The sequence below is a fragment of the Tribolium castaneum genome, chromosome 7 (assembly GCF_031307605.1).
Source record: "Tribolium castaneum strain GA2 chromosome 7, icTriCast1.1, whole genome shotgun sequence".
NCBI classification, from domain to species: domain Eukaryota; kingdom Metazoa; phylum Arthropoda; class Insecta; order Coleoptera; family Tenebrionidae; genus Tribolium; species Tribolium castaneum.
In genome coordinates this window covers 1,678,895-1,701,239 of record NC_087400.1, presented here as the reverse complement: position 1 = coordinate 1,701,239, position 22,345 = coordinate 1,678,895, and the positions used below count along the sequence as shown (strand labels likewise).

The following is a 22,345-nucleotide window of genomic DNA, read 5'->3' as shown; positions in this document are numbered from 1 at the left end:
AGAGATAAATAAGATAACACCTGACAATGTTGACATGAAATTTTGTACAAAACCATCACGAATCCGATGTGAGAAGTTTTAATACAACTGTTTGAAAATCATGAGTTGGCCTAGTGATAATCAGGAATTGACTAAACCATTATTTTACATGCTTGTCAGCTGATTGTGATAATTTTTGGAAGTACTGAGTGTAAAGTTCTTAGTTAGTACTACTTAGTAAAAAACAGGGTGGTCCAAAAATAAAACAAAAAAATATTTATTTGAGCGTAGGACCCCCGACAAAGTTACGAGGTCAGCTAATTTCTAAAAAAATTTTATATTTGAATGCTTTTTTCGTATTCAGGTGTTTGGGAAAGAAACACAAAATTGCAAAAGTAAAAATATATTTGAACAAAATAATTACAATATAAGATTAATGTGAACAAGTTTTTCGTAATTGTTTTCCTAAACAAAATCATTTCAAAAACCTAACTAACAAATACATCGTTATGAAATACCGTTATCTGGTTTTTATCACTAGATTTTGATAACATTTATGACCAAAAGAAGCCCAAAAAGTCAAACGAACGAACCATAAAAAATCATAATTGTAAAATAAATCCGAAGTGAAAAAAAAAATAGAAAATAGAACAAATAATGAAAAATAAAAAATAAAGATAACATATAAAACAAACAGAGGATAGAAAAAATAGAAGATAGATTATACGAGATAGAAGACAAAAATTATTGAAGTATTTTTTGTTAATTCTATACAGTAAAATTTGGTATATGCTTAAGTGTATCGTTTCAGATGTTTATTATATTTCAATCTCCATCTGTTTTTCGGATACAAGGCTAACTTGATTTTTTTAAACGATTGTCATCTAGTCGTCTGTGAATTTCTCATGTAAAATTAGAAAATGCCGCTTCATATAACTAATGATAGGCATTTAGACAAAGTCTCCAGTTCGGAAATAAACATCGATAATAAAAGTGGTTTCTTACACGGTGTAGCATTTTGACGAAATATTTAAAAGAATTTAATTGAATTTCTCAACTGACATACTTGACATTTATTGACAATTGAGTGCTCTGCTCAATTTTTTTATATGTAAACCAATTACAGAGTTAACTAGATTCGAGAATCATTTGTACCATGTAGCCTAATTTTTCATTACTACGATAGATTCCATAATTATTTGTTTATTATTATTATTATTATTTACTTTTTATATTATTTTTTTATATAAAATTTGGCAAAATAAGTGTGTTCCTCATCCGAAACCATAATGAATTTAATGAAAATTGATGAATATTTTGCAGAATAAGCAAAGATTTCGTCATTTTCGCTCAAAAACAAGTTACTGATAATAAAAAACAAAATAATGCCACTTTTTTGTTATTTTATGCTAAACTTATTAAAATTTAGTATATGCTTAAGAGTATATAAATTGTATCGTTTCAGATGTTTATTAAATTTCTATCTCCATTTGTTCTTCGGATACAAGGCTAACTTGATTTTTTTTAAATAGCAACAAGGGTCAAATTTAATATTTTTGAGAAGAGCATTTTTTTCTGAGTTCAATGGTTTAACACATGCATACTTTCATTTAATCGAAACATAAAAAAAATCGAATATTTTGAAAAATGTAAAATCTTGTTAGCCTTGGAAATGTTGTCTTTATCTGTCGTTAGCTCATTAACCAAAAAATAAGTAAAAGTTGAAAATAATTGTTAAAATAACACTTTTAACGTTTTAATTAAGAAATTTTAAACACGGAATACTTGATTTTTATGCTACAAACGATGTTCAAACTGATTTCCACCAACTTCTGGGCTTTCTGTCTCCATGATAAACCAACATGAGAATTTTTTTCGCTCATTTTAACTTAAATGTACTATTTTTAAACTAATTATTGCACCCAAGTTTAATTTTTGGCTATTATATAAGTGACAGACATCGTTAATAACAGTATTTTCAAAGCTAACTTAGTTTTACTATTCCAGAAATTTTTTGAATTTTTATTTTTTTACATTTCAATAAAAGTAAAGGTGGGTATTATTTTACGTCATTGAATTCAGAAAAAAATGATCTTTTAAAAATGGTTAAATTTGACCTTTCGTACCATTTAAAAAAAATCAAGTTAGCCTTGAATTTTCAAAATAAATGACGATAAAAATTTGAAAAAGCTCTCAAATGATAGAATTTAAACACTTGAACTGTTCCCCAAATTTCAAGGTTTTCTGTTAAACCGTTCTGAAAATATTTAACTGTATCCATACTTTTTAGCGACTCTGTATATTTAGTTTTTGTTTCTTTGAAATAAATATTTTTTTCTTTTATGAAATGTTTTTTTATGTATTAAATTAAATTAAATTAAAGATGACAGAAGTATAGAAATTTTAAGAAAGGTAGTGAATGTAAGCCAAAAAGACTGAACAAAGAAGAAAGAAAACAAAAGATAGTTAACTAGATTCGAGAATCATTTAAAAACACATTGTACCAGGTAGCCTAATTTTTTATTACTACGATAGATTCCATAATTATTTGTTTATTATTATTATTTACTTTTTATATTATTTTTTTTATAAAATTTGGCAAAATAAGTGTGTTCCTCATCCGAAACCATAATAAATTTAATGAAAATTGATGAAATATTTTGCAGAATAAGCAAAGATTTCGTCATTTTCGCTCAAAAACAAGTTACAGATAATAAAAAAACAAAATAATGCCACTTTTTTGTTATTTTATGATAAACTTATTAAAATTTGGTATATGCTTAAATTGTATCGTTTCAGATGTTTATTAAATTTCTATCTCCATTTGTTCTTCAGATACAAGGCTAACTTGATTTTTTTTAAATAGCAACAAGGGTCAAGTTTAATATTTTTGAGAAGAGCATTTCTTTCTGAGTTCTATGGTATTACACATGCATACCTTAATTTAATCGAAACTTAAAAAAAATCGAAAATTTTGAAAAATGTAAAATCTTGTTAGCCTTGGAAATGTTGTCTTTATCTGTCGTTAGCTCATTAACCAAAAAATAAGTAAAAGTTAAAAATAATTGTTAAAATAACACTTTTAACGTTTAAATTAAGAAATTTTAAACACGGAATACTTGATTTTTATGCTACAAACGATGTTCAAACTGATTTCCACTAACTTCTTGGCTTTCTGTCTACATGATAAACCAACATGAGAATTTTTTTCGCTCAGTTTTACTTAAATGTACTATTATTTAACTAATTATTGCACCCAAGTTTAATTTTTGGCTAAAAGACAAGTTGCGGATATCGCCTATAACGTATTTTCAAAGCTAACTTAGTTTTACTATTCCAGAAAATTTTTTAATTTTTATTTTTTGACATTTCAATAAAAGTAAAGGTGGGTATCATGTTTCATCATTGAATTCAGAAAAAAATGATCTTTTAAAAATGATTAAATTTGACCTTTTGTACCATTTAAAAAAAATCAAGTTAGCCTTGAATTTTCAAAATAAATGACGATAACAATTTGAAAAAGCTCTCAAATCGAAAATTTTGACAAATGTAAAATCTTATTAGTCAATCACCACCTGGTGCACTTGCACCAGGTAAAAGTTGACAACGAACGGCTCGTAGAAAATCTGGGCGGTGGTCTCGCCAACTTGGATGGTCACGTAATTGTCTTGTTGCTGGAAGCTTGCTTAGGTGGTACTTATCCCAGTACTGCAACTTACTGGGCTAGTTGGGGCTCGGCGACCAGAACGTCGTGGAGTTCGTATCGTGTCGAAGCTGTTTCTTTTATTCGCAGGCGGAAGGTACGGTCGACTAGGGCCAGGAGTTCCAGTTGGAGGTCGGAGCCTTTTTTTGCTTTTAGAGTCATTTTTACGCTGCCATTGTCGTCGATTGTGATGGTTGAGGGGTCGACTGCGTATTTGTCGAAGGGTTGGCGGTTTCGTAACGTACTAAGACAGTTGGGTTAGTAAAAAAATTTTATTTTTTTTGGTGGCAATTACTTGCAAAATTCCACACGGGAGCAGTTTTTGAAAGTGTCATGGTCGGCAAAATGGCCAAGGGTTAAGCACGTGGCTAGAATAACTAGTCTACAAATTGGGGGGTTTGAGTAACTGGGTGAAAAGGTGGGGAAAAGTTACCTTAACATGCTTGTGGGTTTAGATAGACTAGGCTGGTGTGAGGATTAGGTGAATTTATATCAATTTTATTGGAAAAACACTCCAAGTGATTGGAGATAAAGTTTGTGTTTGATTTGAAAAATCATTCCAGTAAAAATTGGAATTGCGTTCACTATTTGGATTTTTTTGTGAAAGAGATAAATAAGATAACACCTGACAATGTTGACATGAATTCGATGTGAGAAGTTTTAATACAACCATTTGAAAATCATGAGTTGGCCTAGTGATAATCAGGAATTGACTAAACCATTATTTTACATGCTTGTCAGCTGATTGTGATAATTTTTGGAAATACTGAGTGTAAAGTTCTTAGTTAGTACTACTTAGTAAAAAACAGAGTGGCCCACAAATAAAACAAAAAAATTTTTATTTGAGCGTAGGACCCCCGACAATGTTGAAGAAATTGAATATTTGAATGCTTTTTTCGTATTCAGGTGTTTGGGAAAGAAACACAAAATTGCAAAAAGTAAAAATATATATTGAACAAAATAATTACAAGTTAAGATTAATGTGAACAGGTTTTTCGTAATTGTTTTCCTAAACAAAATCATTTCAAAAACCTAACTAACAAATACATCATTATCTGGTTTTTATCACTAGATTTTGATAACATTTATGACCAAAAGAAGCCCAAAAAGTCAAACGAACGAACCATAAAAATTCATAATCGTAAAATAAATCCCAAGTGAAAAAAGAATAGAAATTATAATAGAAAATAGAACAAATAATGAAAAATATAAAATAAAGATAACATATAAAACAAACAGAGGATAGAAAAAATAGAAAATAGATTATACGAGATAGAAGACAAAAATTATTGAAGTATTTTTTGTTAATTCTATACAGTAAAATTTGGTATATGCTTAAGAGTATCGTTTCAGATGTTTATTATATTTCAATCTCCATTTGTTTTTCGGATACAAGGCTAACTTGATTTTTTTAAATGATTGTCATCTAGTCGTCTGTGAATTTCTCATGTAAAATAAGAAAATGCCGCTTCATATAACTAATGATAGGCATTTAGACAAAGTCTCCAGTTCGGAAATAAACATCGATAATAAAAGTGTTTTCTTACACGGTGTAGCATTTTGACGAAATATTTAAAAGAATTTAATTGAATTTCTCAACTGACATACTTGACATTTATTGACAATTGAGTGCTCTGCTCAATTTTTTTATATGTAAACCAATTACAGAGTTAACTAGATTCGAGAATCATTTGTACCATGTAGCCTAATTTTTCATTACTACGATAGATTCCATAATTATTTGTTTATTATTATTATTATTATTTACTTTTTATATTATTTTTTTATATAAAATTTGGCAAAATAAGTGTGTTCCTCATCCGAAACCATAATGAATTTAATGAAAATTGATGAATATTTTGCAGAATAAGCAAAGATTTCGTCATTTTCGCTCAAAAACAAGTTACTGATAATAAAAAACAAAATAATGCCACTTTTTTGTTATTTTATGCTAAACTTATTAAAATTTAGTATATGCTTAAGAGTATATAAATTGTATCGTTTCAGATGTTTATTAAATTTCTATCTCCATTTGTTCTTCGGATACAAGGCTAACTTGATTTTTTTTAAATAGCAACAAGGGTCAAATTTAATATTTTTGAGAAGAGCATTTTTTTCTGAGTTCAATGGTTTAACACATGCATACTTTCATTTAATCGAAACATAAAAAAAATCGAATATTTTGAAAAATGTAAAATCTTGTTAGCCTTGGAAATGTTGTCTTTATCTGTCGTTAGCTCATTAACCAAAAAATAAGTAAAAGTTGAAAATAATTGTTAAAATAACACTTTTAACGTTTTAATTAAGAAATTTTAAACACGGAATACTTGATTTTTATGCTACAAACGATGTTCAAACTGATTTCCACCAACTTCTGGGCTTTCTGTCTCCATGATAAACCAACATGAGAATTTTTTTCGCTCATTTTAACTTAAATGTACTATTTTTAAACTAATTATTGCACCCAAGTTTAATTTTTGGCTATTATATAAGTGACAGACATCGTTAATAACAGTATTTTCAAAGCTAACTTAGTTTTACTATTCCAGAAATTTTTTGAATTTTTATTTTTTTACATTTCAATAAAAGTAAAGGTGGGTATTATTTTACGTCATTGAATTCAGAAAAAAATGATCTTTTAAAAATGGTTAAATTTGACCTTTCGTACCATTTAAAAAAAATCAAGTTAGCCTTGAATTTTCAAAATAAATGACGATAAAAATTTGAAAAAGCTCTCAAATGATAGAATTTAAACACTTGAACTGTTCCCCAAATTTCAAGGTTTTCTGTTAAACCGTTCTGAAAATATTTAACTGTATCCATACTTTTTAGCGACTCTGTATATTTAGTTTTTGTTTCTTTGAAATAAATATTTTTTTCTTTTATGAAATGTTTTTTTATGTATTAAATTAAATTAAATTAAAGATGACAGAAGTATAGAAATTTTAAGAAAGGTAGTGAATGTAAGCCAAAAAGACTGAACAAAGAAGAAAGAAAACAAAAGATAGTTAACTAGATTCGAGAATCATTTAAAAACACATTGTACCAGGTAGCCTAATTTTTTATTACTACGATAGATTCCATAATTATTTGTTTATTATTATTATTTACTTTTTATATTATTTTTTTTATAAAATTTGGCAAAATAAGTGTGTTCCTCATCCGAAACCATAATAAATTTAATGAAAATTGATGAAATATTTTGCAGAATAAGCAAAGATTTCGTCATTTTCGCTCAAAAACAAGTTACAGATAATAAAAAAACAAAATAATGCCACTTTTTTGTTATTTTATGATAAACTTATTAAAATTTGGTATATGCTTAAATTGTATCGTTTCAGATGTTTATTAAATTTCTATCTCCATTTGTTCTTCAGATACAAGGCTAACTTGATTTTTTTTAAACAGCAACAAGGGTCAAGTTTAATATTTTTGAGAAGAGCATTTCTTTCTGAGTTCTATGGTATTACACATGCATACCTTAATTTAATCGAAACTTAAAAAAAATCGAAAATTTTGAAAAATGTAAAATCTTGTTAGCCTTGGAAATGTTGTCTTTATCTGTCGTTAGCTCATTAACCAAAAAATAAGTAAAAGTTAAAAATAATTGTTAAAATAACACTTTTAACGTTTAAATTAAGAAATTTTAAACACGGAATACTTGATTTTTATGCTACAAACGATGTTCAAACTGATTTCCACTAACTTCTTGGCTTTCTGTCTACATGATAAACCAACATGAGAATTTTTTTCGCTCAGTTTTACTTAAATGTACTATTATTTAACTAATTATTGCACCCAAGTTTAATTTTTGGCTAAAAGACAAGTTGCGGATATCGCCTATAACGTATTTTCAAAGCTAACTTAGTTTTACTATTCCAGAAAATTTTTTAATTTTTATTTTTTGACATTTCAATAAAAGTAAAGGTGGGTATCATGTTTCATCATTGAATTCAGAAAAAAATGATCTTTTAAAAATGATTAAATTTGACCTTTTGTACCATTTAAAAAAAATCAAGTTAGCCTTGAATTTTCAAAATAAATGACGATAACAATTTGAAAAAGCTCTCAAATCGAAAATTTTGACAAATGTAAAATCTTATTAGTCAATCACCACCTGGTGCACTTGCACCAGGTAGAAGTTGACAACGAACGGCTCGTAGAAAATCTGGGCGGTGGTCTCGCCAACTTGGATGGTCACGTAATTGTCTTGTTGCTGGAAGCTTGCTTAGGTGGTACATATCCCAGTACTGCAACTTACTGGGCTAGTTGGGGCTCGGCGACCAGAACGTCGTGGAGTTCGTATCGTGTCGAAGCTGTTTCTTTTATTCGCAGGCGGAAGGTACGGTCGACTAGGGCCAGGAGTTCCAGTTGGAGGTCGGAGCCTTTTTTTGCTTTTAGAGTCATTTTTACGCTGCCATTGTCGTCGATTGTGATGGTTGAGGGGTCGACTGCGTATTTGTCAAAGGGTTGGCGGTTTCGTAACGTACTAAGACAGTTGGGTTAGTAAAAAAATTTTATTTTTTTTGGTGGCAATTACTTGCAAAATTCCACACGGGAGCAGTTTTTGAAAGTGTCATGGTCGGCAAAATGGCCAAGGGTTAAGCACGTGGCTAGAATAACTAGTCTACAAATTGGGGGGTTTGAGTAACTGGGTGAAAAGGTGGGGAAAAGTTACCTTAACATGCTTGTGGGTTTAGATAGACTAGGCTGGTGTGAGGATTAGGTGAATTTATATCAATTTTATTGGAAAAACACTCCAAGTGATTGGAGATAAAGTTTGTGTTTGATTTGAAAAATCATTCCAGTAAAAATTGGAATTGCGTTCACTATTTGGATTTTTTTGTGAAAGAGATAAATAAGATAACACCTGACAATGTTGACATGAATTCGATGTGAGAAGTTTTAATACAACCATTTGAAAATCATGAGTTGGCCTAGTGATAATCAGGAATTGACTAAACCATTATTTTACATGCTTGTCAGCTGATTGTGATAATTTTTGGAAATACTGAGTGTAAAGTTCTTAGTTAGTACTACTTAGTAAAAAACAGAGTGGCCCACAAATAAAACAAAAAAATTTTTATTTGAGCGTAGGACCCCCGACAATGTTGAAGAAATTGAATATTTGAATGCTTTTTTCGTATTCAGGTGTTTGGGAAAGAAACACAAAATTGCAAAAAGTAAAAATATATATTGAACAAAATAATTACAAGTTAAGATTAATGTGAACAGGTTTTTCGTAATTGTTTTCCTAAACAAAATCATTTCAAAAACCTAACTAACAAATACATCATTATCTGGTTTTTATCACTAGATTTTGATAACATTTATGACCAAAAGAAGCCCAAAAAGTCAAACGAACGAACCATAAAAATTCATAATCGTAAAATAAATCCCAAGTGAAAAAAGAATAGAAATTATAATAGAAAATAGAACAAATAATGAAAAATATAAAATAAAGATAACATATAAAACAAACAGAGGATAGAAAAAATAGAAAATAGATTATACGAGATAGAAGACAAAAATTATTGAAGTATTTTTTGTTAATTCTATACAGTAAAATTTGGTATATGCTTAAGAGTATCGTTTCAGATGTTTATTATATTTCAATCTCCATTTGTTTTTCGGATACAAGGCTAACTTGATTTTTTTAAATGATTGTCATCTAGTCGTCTGTGAATTTCTCATGTAAAATAAGAAAATGCCGCTTCATATAACTAATGATAGGCATTTAGACAAAGTCTCCAGTTCGGAAATAAACATCGATAATAAAAGTGTTTTCTTACACGGTGTAGCATTTTGACGAAATATTTAAAAGAATTTAATTGAATTTCTCAACTGACATACTTGACATTTATTGACAGTTGAGCGCTCTGCTCAATTTTTTTATATGTAAACCAATTTCAGAGTTAACTAGATTCGAGAATCATTTAAAAACACATTGTACCATGTAGCCTAATTTTTCATTACTACGATATATTCCATAATTATTTGTTTATTATTATTATTATTTACTTTTTATATTATTTTTTTATATAAAATTTGGCAAAATAAGTGTGTTCCTCATCCGAAACCATAATGAATTTAATGAAAATTGATGAATATTTTGCAGAATAAGCAAAGATTTCGTCATTTTCGCTCAAAAACAAGTTACTGATAATAAAAAAACAAAATAATGCCACTTTTTTGTTATTTCATGATAAACTTATTAAAATTTGGTATATGCTTAAATTGTATCGTTTCAGATGTTTATTAAATTTCTATCTCCATTTGTTCTTCGGATACAAGGCTAACTTGATTTTTTTTAAATAGCAACAAGGGTCAAATTTAATATTTTTGAGAAGAGCATTTCTTTCTGAGTTCTATGGTATAACACATGCATACCTTAATTTAATCGAAACTTAAAAAAAATCGAAAATTTTGAAAAATGTAAAATCTTGTTAGCCTTGGAAATGTTGTCTTTATCTATCGTTAGCTCATTAACCAAAAAATAAGTAAAAATTAAAAATAATTGTTAAAATAACACTTTTAACGTTTTAATTAAGAAATTTTAAACACGGAATACTTGATTTTTATGCTACAAACGATGTTCAAACTGATTTCCACTAACTTCTTGGTTTTCTGTCTCCATGATAAACCAACATGAGAATTTTTTTTACTTAAATGTACTATTATTAAACTAATTATTGCACCCAAGTTTAATTTTTGGCTAAGAGACAAGTGACAAATATCGCTAATAACAATATTTTCAAAGCTAACTTAGTTTTATTATTCCAGAAATTTTTTGAATTTTTATTTTTTTAATTTTAATTAAAGTAAAGGTGGGTATCATGTTTCATCATTGAATTCAGAAAAAAATGATCTTTTAAAAATGATTAAATTTGACCTTTCGTACCATTTAAAAAAAATCAAGTTAGCCTTGAATTTTCAAAATAAATGACGATAAAAATTTGAAAAAGCTCTCAAATGATAGAATTTAAACACTTGAACTGTTCCCCAAATTTCAAGGTTTTCTGTTAAACCGTTCTGAAAATATTTAACTGTGTCCATACTTTTTAGCGACTCTGTATATTTAGTTTTTGTTTCTTTGAAATAAATATTTTTTTCTTTTATGAAATGTTTTTTTATGTATTAATTTAAATTAAATTAAAGATGACAGAAGTATAGACATTTTAAGAAAGGTAGTGAATGTAAGCCAAAAAGACTGAACAAAGAAAAAAGAAAACAAAAGATAGACGACAGAGGTAAAAAAAGACAAGTGATGGAAGACATTGTAAATTCCTTTACACTAAGGGAAAGAAAGTAGACAAAAAATAGGGAAGGTAAGATCTGTTTTGGATGAAGAATAAAAAGATAAGAAATTTAAATAGAAAATAGAAGATAGAAAATAAAAATAATATATACTTAAAAGAGAGAAGATAAAAGCGTAAATGGAAAGTAGGAATAGAAAAAAAAAACGAAAATAGACTGAAAAAAGACAAAAGTCCTAGTGCTAAAACAACTAAACAACCCTCAAAAAGCTGCAAATTCGCCCTGTTTTTTGAACCCGCCGCCAATCCACCCCAATCAATAAATATTTGTGCAAAGGCCTAGCAACGCAAAATCGCTTTGCGCGATCAGCAGATCGAGCGCGTGTCATTCACGATGTCGCGGTGATAGTGAAAGCACGGTGATGGTGCCGCTGAAAGCTGAAGAAGTGAAAACGGCACTCTGAAAAAAATCATGTCTGAAACGGAGATGAGGCGGCGTCGCTCGCAGGACGCCGACGTCGCCACGTCCTCCACCAAGACTTGGGACCGACAGAAAACCACCCTGCTGGCATGGAGGGACATGCCGAAGCATCTCCAGTTCAACCCCTACATCCACACGGGGTACAGGCCGATGCTGACGGTGTGGGGCTGCGTTAACAGTCTCTGCTATCTGCACAACGAGACTGTCAACATTGTCACGCACGGTAATTTGACGCAAATTTCACTTTCAAAATTATTTCAAAACGACGTACAAATAAAACGTCCCCGTCGTCGATAGTTCCGGTAATGTCGCCAGAGGCGCACTTGTTCCATCTAAGTTTTCAGAGCAATAAATTTATAAAAATTGTTGTAATTAAATAACGGTTAGCACAAGGTGAATAAAAAAATACAAGCAGATAGAGAATCAAATTCTCAATAGTCGGAGATAAAAATCGTGCAGAAATTATATCTTAAATTATATTTAAAAAAATTTCAAAGTTTTACCAATTTGCACTCTGCCCCATATTTTTCAAAACGCTGCGAATACGGTTACAGATACAAGAAAAATGTTCAGAGGAAAGTTGTAGAGAATTAAATTTCCTTTAAAAAAGTCTGCGAGACCATATCCCTATCTTCAACCATTTAGGCCCCAAAGTCATTCAAAGACGCTCAAGTGTCGGATTTCCTTCATTTTGCCGGTGGTCAAGTATTGGAAAATTAATTTATACCTAAACCGTTGAAGATAGACATATCGTGTCGCGGACTTTTTTGTAGAAAATTTAATTCTCTACAACCTCGTCTCTTTCATTTTTTTGTATCTTCAACCGTATTCGCAAAAAGAACGCAAATTGATAATTCTAAGCGATAATTTTTGGGGCACCGTCGCCTATCTATCCAAACGCTGCGAATACGGTTGAAGATATAAAAAAGTGAAAGGAACGACGTTGTAGAGAATTAAATTTGCTACAAAAAAGTCCGCGACACCATATTTCCATCTTCAACGGTTTGGGTTTAAATTCACTTTCCGCGACTTGACCACCGGCAAAATGATGCAAATCAGTCGCTTGAGCATCTTTGAACGTTTTTAGGGCCTAAACCGTTGAAGATAAAGATATGGTCTCGCTGACTTTTTTAAAGGAAATTTAATTCTCTACAACTTTCTTCTGAACATTTTTCTTGTATCTTTAACCGTATTCGCAGCGTTTTGAAAAATACGGGCCGGAGCGCAAATTTTAAATTTTAAATAATTTTTTTCTCATATTTCTTACGAAAATCTTAGTTGTCAGTTTTTCTCAGTCTGTTGAGAATGCAAAGCTCAACATTTCTCCATTTTTTTCGAAGTAATTAGTAAACTGGTTGAATTTTAATTAATTTAAAACGATTTGACACCGAGACGGTATGACGCTCGAGGCGCCCTCATTTTCACACCGCCGTACTAGATCTTTGGGTGCGATTTTGTATCTCCTAAGCTATAGTCCTTCGTAGTTCAAATTGGTAAAAAAGGGCAACAGGTTAAAGATAAAACGAGAAAAGAAAACAACAAATGAGTGCAGTAACATAAAAATCATTTCAGACTATACTTATAAAATCAAAATAAATTCTCTAATTATAATAACAGCCAATCTAATGATTATCTAACGAGTCTCCCGTATGAGCACTTTGTTTGCTCTACGAGCACAGCGAGTGCTGCATGAAATGCGAATGTAGGAAAATGCATTCCAAACAAGCTAGTTAGGTACGATATTTTTTGTAACGAATCTGTCAAAAAAAAATTAATAACATTTTTAATATTTTATTTTATTTTTTTATTTAGTAATGTGTTGGTAACAGGACAAACAATCAAAAATTTGACAAGAACTGTCACTTATCGTAAAAAATAACCGATAACGATACCAACCTATTAAATGTCCCTAGCCATTGTCGGAAAGTAAAAAACGCTAGGAGTACAAAAAATAACAAAATAAATAAATAAGAAAAGTAACAAAATGTTTCTTATTGTTGTACTTATCCATTTAAAACCTAAAAACCTGGAAGATTTAATACCTACTTTTAATGCTTTTATTTTTACTTTACTTAACGAAGACATAAATTATTGAATTAGTTTAGTTTTTATTTAAACCTTTGAATAGTTTATTATTCGAGTAAAATAAATGAGCCCTTTTCAATTGCAATTTTTGCCGCGTTATTGTATCCAGCACAAAGCCGCATTATTGACGTTAAAGCAACCGGAAAAGTCCGATTTTCTAATAAATCTTTTTTGTTGCAGCAATTCCAATACTTTACATCCTCTTCACCGTGCCTGCTTTGCTTCCATGGTCCCAAGTCGAGCTCCGTTTCCTCTCATGGTGTCATTTCTTGGGTATATTGTGTCCATGGGTCGGAAGTTTCGTTTATCATCTTTTTATGAATTTAAATCGAAGCGAAAATTTTTATCATCGTCTGCTCCAATTGGACATGTTAGGAATTTGGATCAGTCAGAGTTTCGGTAATAATAGTAATTTTTTCGTGTTTGTGTTAATTTGTTACGTCAGCGAAATGCAAGCGTGCGAACTTGTCCTGGACACGAGGTTTAATTTCGCTTGTAGCCTTGTCCTTTAGAGGATCTGTTTGAATTGCTTCTAGAATCGATAAAGGATGGGGAGGGTTTATAGCCAAATAATTATAATCATTTTTAAAAAAATTAGCCCGGCGCATCCACCAAATTTGCACCCGAAATTTTTTAAATAAATTAATTTAAATAAAAAAAATTCCGACAAATTTCCTGTTTAGAAGAGTAAATAGGGCTCCGCCCCTTTGCAGGTGCCATGCCAATGGTGATCGCGACGACGTACTGCCTGCCCCGCCTCCTGCGCTGGTTCACCATCGTCGCCTATTGCGCGCTGAGCCTGTGGGGCTTGTACAAAGTAAGCGCCTCCCGCAGCCCCGCCCCCGATAATTCGATTGGTGTTCGCAGGCGATGATCGCATGGTCGCCATGGGAGCGCCGTCTTTGCTTCCTTCTGCCTTTCGTGATGCGCCTCCTGCTCTGGTGTCTGCGCGTCACCAGCTACGGGGGCGGCGACCCGGCCGCCTTCCAGCACGTCATCCTCCAGGACCTGGTGTCCATCTTCGGGGCGGCCATCGGCGCCCTCCATATTCCAGAGAAATGGTTTCCTGGAGCCGTGGATTTCTACATGAACTCGCATAATATCATGCATGTGTTGGTCGTGGCTGCGGTTTATTCCATGCATGTGGCGACAATGCGTGACCTTGCCTGGATGTCACGGGTGAAATGTAGCGCCGCCCTCTGATGCGCAGCCACGCCCATTGACAGCAAAATGGGATAATCAGGTTAAATAATATCTTCGCTTGTTTCTTGCGCACAAAGTGGTTCTTCCGGACACGCGTTTTAACTTTTCCAGAAAATTTATTACAGTTGTGATAGAGTAGATGAGGTTAGAGTTTTGTTTTAAACTAGCTGTAGGGTTTCCAGTGATGAAAATATATCTTACTGTAGTGGGTTTATCAGGCTTTTTTCAACAAAGGGGGGTTGTACCGGCTTAGAAATTACAATAAGATACGGCCTGTGGACGTGTATTTTCCCACTTCTAAACAAGTTAATAACAAAATAGTTTTTATTTTTGTCTCAGAAATTAACACGTAAATATATTTATTTTAATTTTTTTCTTTTGGGTTTGGCACTGCCTTATTGGCCAAGAATTTTTTTAGTAGTAAGTTGTACACTTCCGCAGTAACCTTCGTGCAATAACTCTGTGCTTCCTTATTTTTAAATAACGTTGGCAATACTGGTACAACTCAGCCAGTCCGTACACCAATCTTATTAGAAACGTATTTTATACAAAATGTTCAAAGTTCGCATTATACAGGAACCGGCAACTTTTCAACACACAGGCTTGTCTTTATAGAGTGATTTTTTTAACTCAGAATAAAAAAGAAAAAAACCTTAGTCAGTTCAATTTTTATTACTGTACTTTTCTGTACATAACACTTTTTAAAAGGTATTTTTTGCCTACGAAAGACTATAAGTTAGGAGACGAAACGAGATACAAAATCGCACCCAAAGATGTAGTACGGCAGTGGAAAAATGAGGGCGCCCCAAATCGTGTGTCAAATCGTTTTAAATTAATTTAAATTCAAGCAGTTCACTAATTACTTGGAAAAAATGCAGAAATGTTGAGCTTTGCATTCTCAACAGACTGAGAAAAACTGAGGACTTAAATTTTGATGAGAAACATGAGAAAAAAATTATTTAAGATTTAAAATTTGCGCTCCGGCCCGTATTTTTCAAAACGCTGCGAATACGGTTAAAGATACAAGAAAAACGTTCAGAAGAAAGTTGTAGAGAATTAAATTTCCTTTAAAAAAGTCAGCGTGACCATATCTTTATCTTCAACGGTTTAGGCCCTAAAAACGTTCAAAGATGCTCAAGCGACTGATTTGCATCATTTTGCCGGTGGTCAAGTATTGGAAAGTGAATTTATACCCAAACCGTTGAAGATAGAAATATGGTGTCGCGGACTTTTTTGTAGCAAATTTAATTCTCTACAACGTCGTACCTTTCACTTTTTTGTATCTTCAACCGTATTCGCAGCGTTTTAATAAATAGGCGACGGTGCCCAAAAATTAATCGCTTATTATTGCGTTCTTTTTGCAAACGCAGCGAATACGGTTGAAGATACAAAAAAGTGAAAGGAACGAGGTTGTAGAGAATTAAATTTTCTATAAAAAAGTCCGCGACACGATATGTCTATCTTCAACGGTTTAGGTATAAATTAATTTTCTAATATTTGACCACCGGCAAAATGAAGGAAATCCGACACTTGAGCGTCTTTGAATGACTTTGGGGCCTAAATGGTTGAAGATAGAGATATGGTCTCTACAACTTTCTTCTGAACATTTTTCTTGTATCTGTAACCGTATTCGCAGCGTTTTGAAAAATATGGGGCAGAGTGCAAATTGGTAAAACTTTGAAATTTTTTTAAATATAGTTCAAGATATAATTTTTGCACTATTTTTATCTTCTATTATCGAGAATTTGATGCTCTATCTGCCTGTATTTTTTAATTCGCCTTGTGCTAACCGTTATTGAATTACAACAATTTTTATAAATTTATTGCTCTGAAAACTTAGACGCCTCTGGCGACATTAACGGAAAGCTTCATTGGTTCAATCAGGTCACGTGATCGCATTTAGCTGCGGATTAAATTAATGCCGCGAAGAATTATAAAGCCGCCATTTTGCAAGCGCGTAAAAGTCACCGGCTCCTGTATCTCCTGATATTGTTTGTGTTTTAAAGTTCCTCTTTAAAAATAAATTTTAAATGACCACGTAAGTGGTTCCTGTTGTGTAAATAAAAACTCTGTAAAATAAAATCTTCCTTTATTATCAATAAATTATGTACATTTTGTGTATAGATATTTAAATAAATATTAGAAGTACTTCGAAAATATGAATCCCTTCCAAAAATAATTTCCCTCTTCGTTTCCTTAAAAAAATGAAAAACTCTACTGTAAAGGACTATCAGACTCTGAAGTGTAGCTCTTGACTCTCGAGAACCAAAATGGCGGAAATCGGTTACCGACCAAGTCAAAATTGCAGGTACTCTCATCACCTTTGTGCGTCCTTGTAAAAACGGAGTAATGTGTCCAAACCAACTGCACATGGCGTTTTTTATTGGTACTTTTAATCTGTAATTCCTGCAAAACCAACAGTGCTACCAACCCTTGCCAGAAAAGTCCCCTACCATGTGAAACGTCTGCTCCGCCATTTCCCGCAAATCCCCGCCTCTCCGCTTCTTCTTAAAGCCTGGCACGTGCTTATTATCCTGTCTTTGCACAACCAGCGTGACTTTATCGTCCTTCAGCCGGTAATAGCCTCTCAGAATGGGGCTCCGAGCGTTCCTGCTCTTCATCAGACTCACACACTGCGCCGGCTCCTCCGACGACGTCAAAACCAGCACCACCCCCTCGGGGAAAAACCGCAAGTAGCGGTAATAGGCCACTAGATGCCACGGCCGGTAAAACTGGTCCTGGAAATTGTTCTCCCCGTGCCTGATGTACGTCGTCTTCCCAATATAGCAGCCGTTGAAATGCAGCCGCGTCCGCTCGATAAACATGTGCCGCCAAGACAGGTAATTATACGGGGAATTCCCGCAGTTCAAGCCCCAGACCCTGAAACCACCGTGGAAAATTTTATTCAACAAAAAATTCATAACTCGAAAACTAAAAGTCGTAGAACAAAACGGTTTGTTCTAGTGAATTCTGCTGCTCAAATTGCTTAGAATATCAGCCATTTCACAGCAATAGCTTTCTCGAAAAATTTTTAAAATAATATTTTTATTTTAAAATTGGTGGATGCGCCGGGTTATTCATTAAAAATTCATAACTCAAAAACTAAAAGTCGTAGAGCAATGCGGTTTGTTCCATTGAATTCAGCGGCTCATTTTCTGTATTAAACCAATACTTAACGAGATCTAAAGTTTTTAAATTTTTTGCTAAAAATTAAAATAGGTATTTCTTATAGTGGAAAATTTTATTCAACAAAAAAATTCATAACTCGAAAACTAAGAGTCGTAGAACAAAACGGTTTGTTCCAGTGAATTCTGCTGCTCAAATTGCTTAGAATACCAGCCATTTCACAGCACTAGCTTACTCGAAAAATTTTTAAAAAAATATTTTAATTTTAAAATTGGTGGATGCGCCGGGTTATTCATTAAAAAATTCATAACTTAAAAACTAAAAGTCGTAGGGCAATGCGGTTTGTTCCATTGAATTCAGCGGCTCATTTTCTGTATTAAACCAATACTTAACGAGATCTAAAGTTTTTAAATTTTTTGCTAAAAATTAAAATAGGTATTTCTTATAGTGGAAAATTTTATTTAACAAAAAAATTCATAACTCGAAAACTAAAAGTCGTAGAACAAAACGGTTTATTCCAGTGAATTCTGCTGCTCAAATTGCTTAGAATACCAGGCATTTCACAACACTAGCTTACTCGAATAATTTTTAAAAAAATATTTTAATTTTAAAATTGGTGGATGCGCCGGGTTATTCATTAAAAAATTCATTACCTAAAAACTAAAAGTCGTTGGGCAATGCGGTTTGTTCCATTGAATTCAGCGGCTCATTTTCTGTATTATACCAACTTTTCACGAGATATAAAATTTTCAATTTTTTTGCTAAAAATTGAGATAGGTATTTCTAATAGTGGAAAATTTTATTCAACAAAAAAATTCATAACTCGAAAACTAAAAGTCGTAGAACAAAACGGTTTGTTCCAGTGAATTCTGCTGCTCAAATTGCTTAGAATACCAGCAATTTCACAGCACTAGCTTACTCGAAAAAATTTTTAAAAAAATATTTTAATTTTAAAATTGGTGGATGCGCCGGGTTATTCATTAAAAATTCATAACTCAAAAACTAAAAGTCGTAGAGCAATGCGGTTTGTTCCAGTGAATTCAGCGGCTCATTTTCTGTATTATACCAACTTTTTACGAGATATAAAATTTTCAATTTTTTTGCTAAAAATTGAGATAGGTATTTCTAATAGTGGAAAATGTTATTCAACAAAAAAATTCATAACTCGAAAACTAAAAGTCGTAGAGCAATGCGGTTTGTTCCATTGAATTCAGCGGCTCATTTTCTGTATTATACCAACTTTTCACGAGATTTAAAATTTTCAATTTTTTTGCTAAAATTTCCTGAGTAAAACACTTTTTTAAACTCACTCCAGTAAATTTTTATGGACTTCTACATGTCTTAACAAGCCACAAAAGTTGTTTTTAGTCCACAAAAAGTCCATATGTTCGATTTTTAGAAGTTTGATTTTTCAATTTTCGTCGCAGTTTTTGTCGATTTTGGGTACCCGGAACTTTTGTCAAGCAATAGCTCCGGAACTATCAGAGATAACCCCATGAAGTGTATTATCGTTGGAAAGCTCTTTAAATTATCTATCTTTTTCAAAAAAAATTATTGTTCTCCGACTAATAGTTTTCGAGCAAATTGGAGACAAATGCAAAAATTGGTAAAATTTTAAAAAATTCATAACTAAAAAACTATTGGGAATTTGGCAATTTCCTTGATGCCAATCGATTCCCCGGATCATTTTGCATAGGTATAAATCAAAATAGTTCCACTTTTTCGAATAGTTTAGGCGTAAATGAAAAAATAAAAAAAATTTAAAAAAAGTTAACACCCCCCCCTTAAAATCGGTCAATTTTTAAAGTGTCTCTAAATCAAATAAAACCGATTCTATCTTATAGATTTTGATGTGCTCTTTCCGATCTAAAAAAGCATTTTCTCCTAACTCTTTTAGTTTGGCCGTAATCGGCGTTTGAAAATTGAAATTTTTTTTGCGAGATATCGCTTTGAGTCCTATGCCATTTTGTAGAGTTTTTTATTCCGGTTATCCTCCATTTTTCCGTTTCTCGATAACTCTAATAGTTTCGCCGTAATTGGCGGTTGAAAATTGAAAAAAAGTGAAAATGGAAACCTTTTTTTGCGTTTTTCTCGGAAACTGTAAGTCTTAGAACAACGAATAAAAAACCATCTGATAGCCCTTAATTTTATCTATTTTTTCGACCAAACCCGGAGCCGCTCCGGGCAATGGTTCCGGCTACAGAGGCGAACAAAGTTTTTCACTAAAAAAATTCATAAAAACAAAACTAAAAGTCGTAGAGCAATGCGGTTTGTTCCATTGAATTCTACGGCTCATTTTACATAATACATCAATTTTTCACAAGAATACAGGGAATTTCGGCAGTTCAAGCCCCAGACCCTGAAACCACCGAGGGGCCGCTCACCTCAGGCACGCCAACCGCCACACCTCCGGGTCACGTGCGCACAAATAAAAGCCCCGACACACCATCGAAAACATCTCCAGCGACCTCAAATCCAGCTCCGCACTCACCACCCACCGCAAAATGTGCAAAATCATTTCCGTTGGCAGGACTGAGATGTGCGTGCCCTGCAAAAAGCCGAGTCAGCGTTGCCAACCTCACGGAGATAGTTACTTTCTGCTCGGTTTTTGGCACGCAAAGGGCCGGCCTTTTGGACAGTTTTTTCTGAATGCGCTGCAGGAGCTCGCCCTCGCGCGTTACTTCGTGCTCGCCTTCGGAGTTTTCTTCATCTTTCTCGTGCATCTCCTCCTTGTCAATGCGGAACTCTATGTCGGGCACCAGCTGGACCGCGCGTCGGTAGAACTGGATGGACTCGTACAGTTTCCCGGATTTTTCCAGGTCCACGCCCTTGAGGAACAGTCTCCTGGCCTGGGTCTCGGCGTCCGGGTCCTGGGGCGTGTCCTGCGACTGGTGTTCGCGTTTTGGCGGCGATATCTGGAGCTCCTTCTGCCATTTCTCCCGGAAGGTGCTCAGGACGTCCTCCACGCCCTAAGGGACTGTTTAAACCACTGCTAAACGTACTATTTAATACCTGGGTGACCGAGGAAGAAGACTCGTCCTGGTCTTCACCGTCCGTTGAGGAGTCTGATGAAGACTCACTCGAGCCATTTCTAAGAGAACTCTACGAATTTTTATTATGTAACTAAAGCCGGCAAAAACACAATTTTACCATTCTTTGACCAATTTAGATGCGGGAGATTAGTTCACGGTCTGTATATCTAACTACAATTGTAACATTTTGGGAATTATTACAAAGCTGAACTTCCATGTTTTGCACTAAAACGCTGATTGTTGATACGAACATATGGTTCTGACAGGTGGGATTTCGCACTAATGCGAATCCCATTTTCCCAAATAATGAAATTATTTTTAGACTTGAATTGCCGTGTTTGGCACAAAGTGAATGCTCACAATACGTCCCTATCAATTTTTATCTTCGTATCAAAATTAAAGTTGATAAAATTTCCGAGGCGATCAAAGCTTGTACAAAAAAAATTCATATAAAAAAACTAAAAGTCGTAGAGCAATGCGGTTTGTTCCATTGAATTCAGCGGCTCAATTTCTGTATTATACCAACTTTTCACGAGATTTAAAATTTTCTATTTTTTTGCTTAAAATTTCCCTGAGTGACAACTTACCTTCAAAGAGGTGAAAAAAAAATTTTTTTTAAACTCACTCCAGTAAATTTTTATGGACTTCTACATGTCTTAACAACCCACAAAAGTTGTTAAAAGTCCACAAAAAGTCCATATGTTCGATTTTTTGATGTTTGATTTTTTCAATTTTCGTCGCAGTTTTTGTCGATTTTGGGTACCCGGAACATTTCCCGAGCAATAGCTCCGGAACTAATAGAGATAACCCCATGAAGTGTATTATCGTTGGAAAGCTCTTTGAATTATCTATTGTTTTCAAAAAAAATTATTGTTCTCCGACTAATAGTTTTCGAGCAAATTGGAGACAAATGCAAAATTTGGTAAAATTTTAAAAAATTCATAACTAAAAAACTATTGGGAATTTGGCAATTTTCTTGATGCCAATCGTTTCCCCGGATCATTTTGCATAGGTATGGATCAAAATAGTTCCACTTTTTTGAATAGTTTAGCCGTAAATGAGAAAATAAAAAAAATTAAAAAAAGTTAACACCCCCCCTTAGAAATCGGTCAATTTTTAAAGTGTCTCAAAATCAAATAAAACCAATTCTATCTTATAGATTTTGATGTGCTCTTTCCGATCCAAAAAAGTGTTTTCTCCTAGCTCTTTTAGTTTGGCCGTAATCGGCGTTTGAAAGTTAAAAAATTTTTTGCGAGATATCGCCTTGAGTTCTATGCCATTTTGTAGAGTTTTTGTATTACGGTTGTCCTCGATTTTTCCGTTTCTCGATAACTCTAATAGTTTCGCCGTAATTGGCGATTGAAAATTGAAAAAAAGTGAAAATGGAAACCTTTTTTTGCGTTTTTCTCGGAAACTGTAAGACTTAGAGCAACGAACGAAAAACCATCTGATAGCGCTTATTTTTCTCTATTTTTTCGTC

General features: G+C 32.8%; 4 protein-coding genes across 4 annotated transcripts; 1 reads left to right on the top strand and 3 right to left on the bottom strand.

The window, feature by feature from the left end:
- Positions 1–366: 366 nt before the first annotated feature.
- On the bottom strand, positions 367–4,254 carry LOC135266836 (uncharacterized). Its single transcript, XM_064358157.1, has 3 exons — positions 4,116–4,254; positions 3,978–4,064; positions 367–3,926 (listed from the first exon to the last, which is right to left on the bottom strand). The coding sequence occupies exons 1-3, from the start codon at positions 4,121–4,123 to the stop codon at positions 3,695–3,697; spliced, it is 327 nt and encodes a 108-aa protein (XP_064214227.1). The 5' UTR covers positions 4,124–4,254; the 3' UTR covers positions 367–3,694.
- A 357-nt stretch (positions 4,255–4,611) lies between these two features.
- LOC103314527 (uncharacterized) lies at positions 4,612–8,501 on the bottom strand. Its single transcript, XM_015984108.2, has 3 exons — positions 8,361–8,501; positions 8,223–8,309; positions 4,612–8,171 (listed from the first exon to the last, which is right to left on the bottom strand). Exons 1-3 carry the CDS (start codon positions 8,366–8,368, stop codon positions 7,940–7,942), a joined length of 327 nt encoding a protein of 108 aa, XP_015839594.1. The 5' UTR covers positions 8,369–8,501; the 3' UTR covers positions 4,612–7,939.
- Positions 8,502–11,275: 2,774 nt separating this feature from the next.
- LOC655308 (uncharacterized protein) lies at positions 11,276–16,855 on the top strand. The gene is made up of 4 exons (XM_961836.4): positions 11,276–11,642; positions 13,685–13,903; positions 14,218–14,321; positions 14,372–16,855. The coding sequence occupies exons 1-4, from the start codon at positions 11,411–11,413 to the stop codon at positions 14,705–14,707; spliced, it is 891 nt and encodes a 296-aa protein (XP_966929.1). The 5' UTR covers positions 11,276–11,410; the 3' UTR covers positions 14,708–16,855.
- Positions 16,780–21,144, bottom strand: LOC655227 (uncharacterized protein). The gene is made up of 6 exons (XM_008200864.3): positions 20,984–21,144; positions 20,846–20,935; positions 20,428–20,802; positions 20,218–20,381; positions 17,161–17,587; positions 16,780–17,113 (listed from the first exon to the last, which is right to left on the bottom strand). The coding sequence occupies exons 1-6, from the start codon at positions 20,984–20,986 to the stop codon at positions 16,922–16,924; spliced, it is 1,251 nt and encodes a 416-aa protein (XP_008199086.1). The 5' UTR covers positions 20,987–21,144; the 3' UTR covers positions 16,780–16,921.
- Positions 21,145–22,345: the final 1,201 nt, after the last annotated feature.

Coding starts and splice junctions, on each gene's coding strand:
- LOC135266836 (XM_064358157.1), bottom strand. Junction 3,927..3,977: donor TCCCGTGTGGAATTTTGCAA/GTAATTGCCACC, acceptor CAACTGTCTTAG/TACGTTACGAAACCGCCAAC.
- LOC103314527 (XM_015984108.2), bottom strand. Junction 8,172..8,222: donor TCCCGTGTGGAATTTTGCAA/GTAATTGCCACC, acceptor CAACTGTCTTAG/TACGTTACGAAACCGCCAAC.
- LOC655308 (XM_961836.4), top strand. CDS start 11,411: ATGTCTGAAACGGAGATGAGGCGGCGTCGCTCGCAGGACGCCGACGTC. Junction 13,904..14,217: donor TTGGATCAGTCAGAGTTTCG/GTAATAATAGTA, acceptor GCCCCTTTGCAG/GTGCCATGCCAATGGTGATC. Junction 14,322..14,371: donor GCCTGTGGGGCTTGTACAAA/GTAAGCGCCTCC, acceptor TGGTGTTCGCAG/GCGATGATCGCATGGTCGCC.
- LOC655227 (XM_008200864.3), bottom strand. Junction 17,588..20,217: donor TGGCGGTTGGCGTGCCTGAG/GTGAGCGGCCCC, acceptor CGGTGGTTTCAG/GGTCTGGGGCTTGAACTGCG. Junction 17,114..17,160: donor CGGAGCAGACGTTTCACATG/GTAGGGGACTTT, acceptor TTGGTTTTGCAG/GAATTACAGATTAAAAGTAC.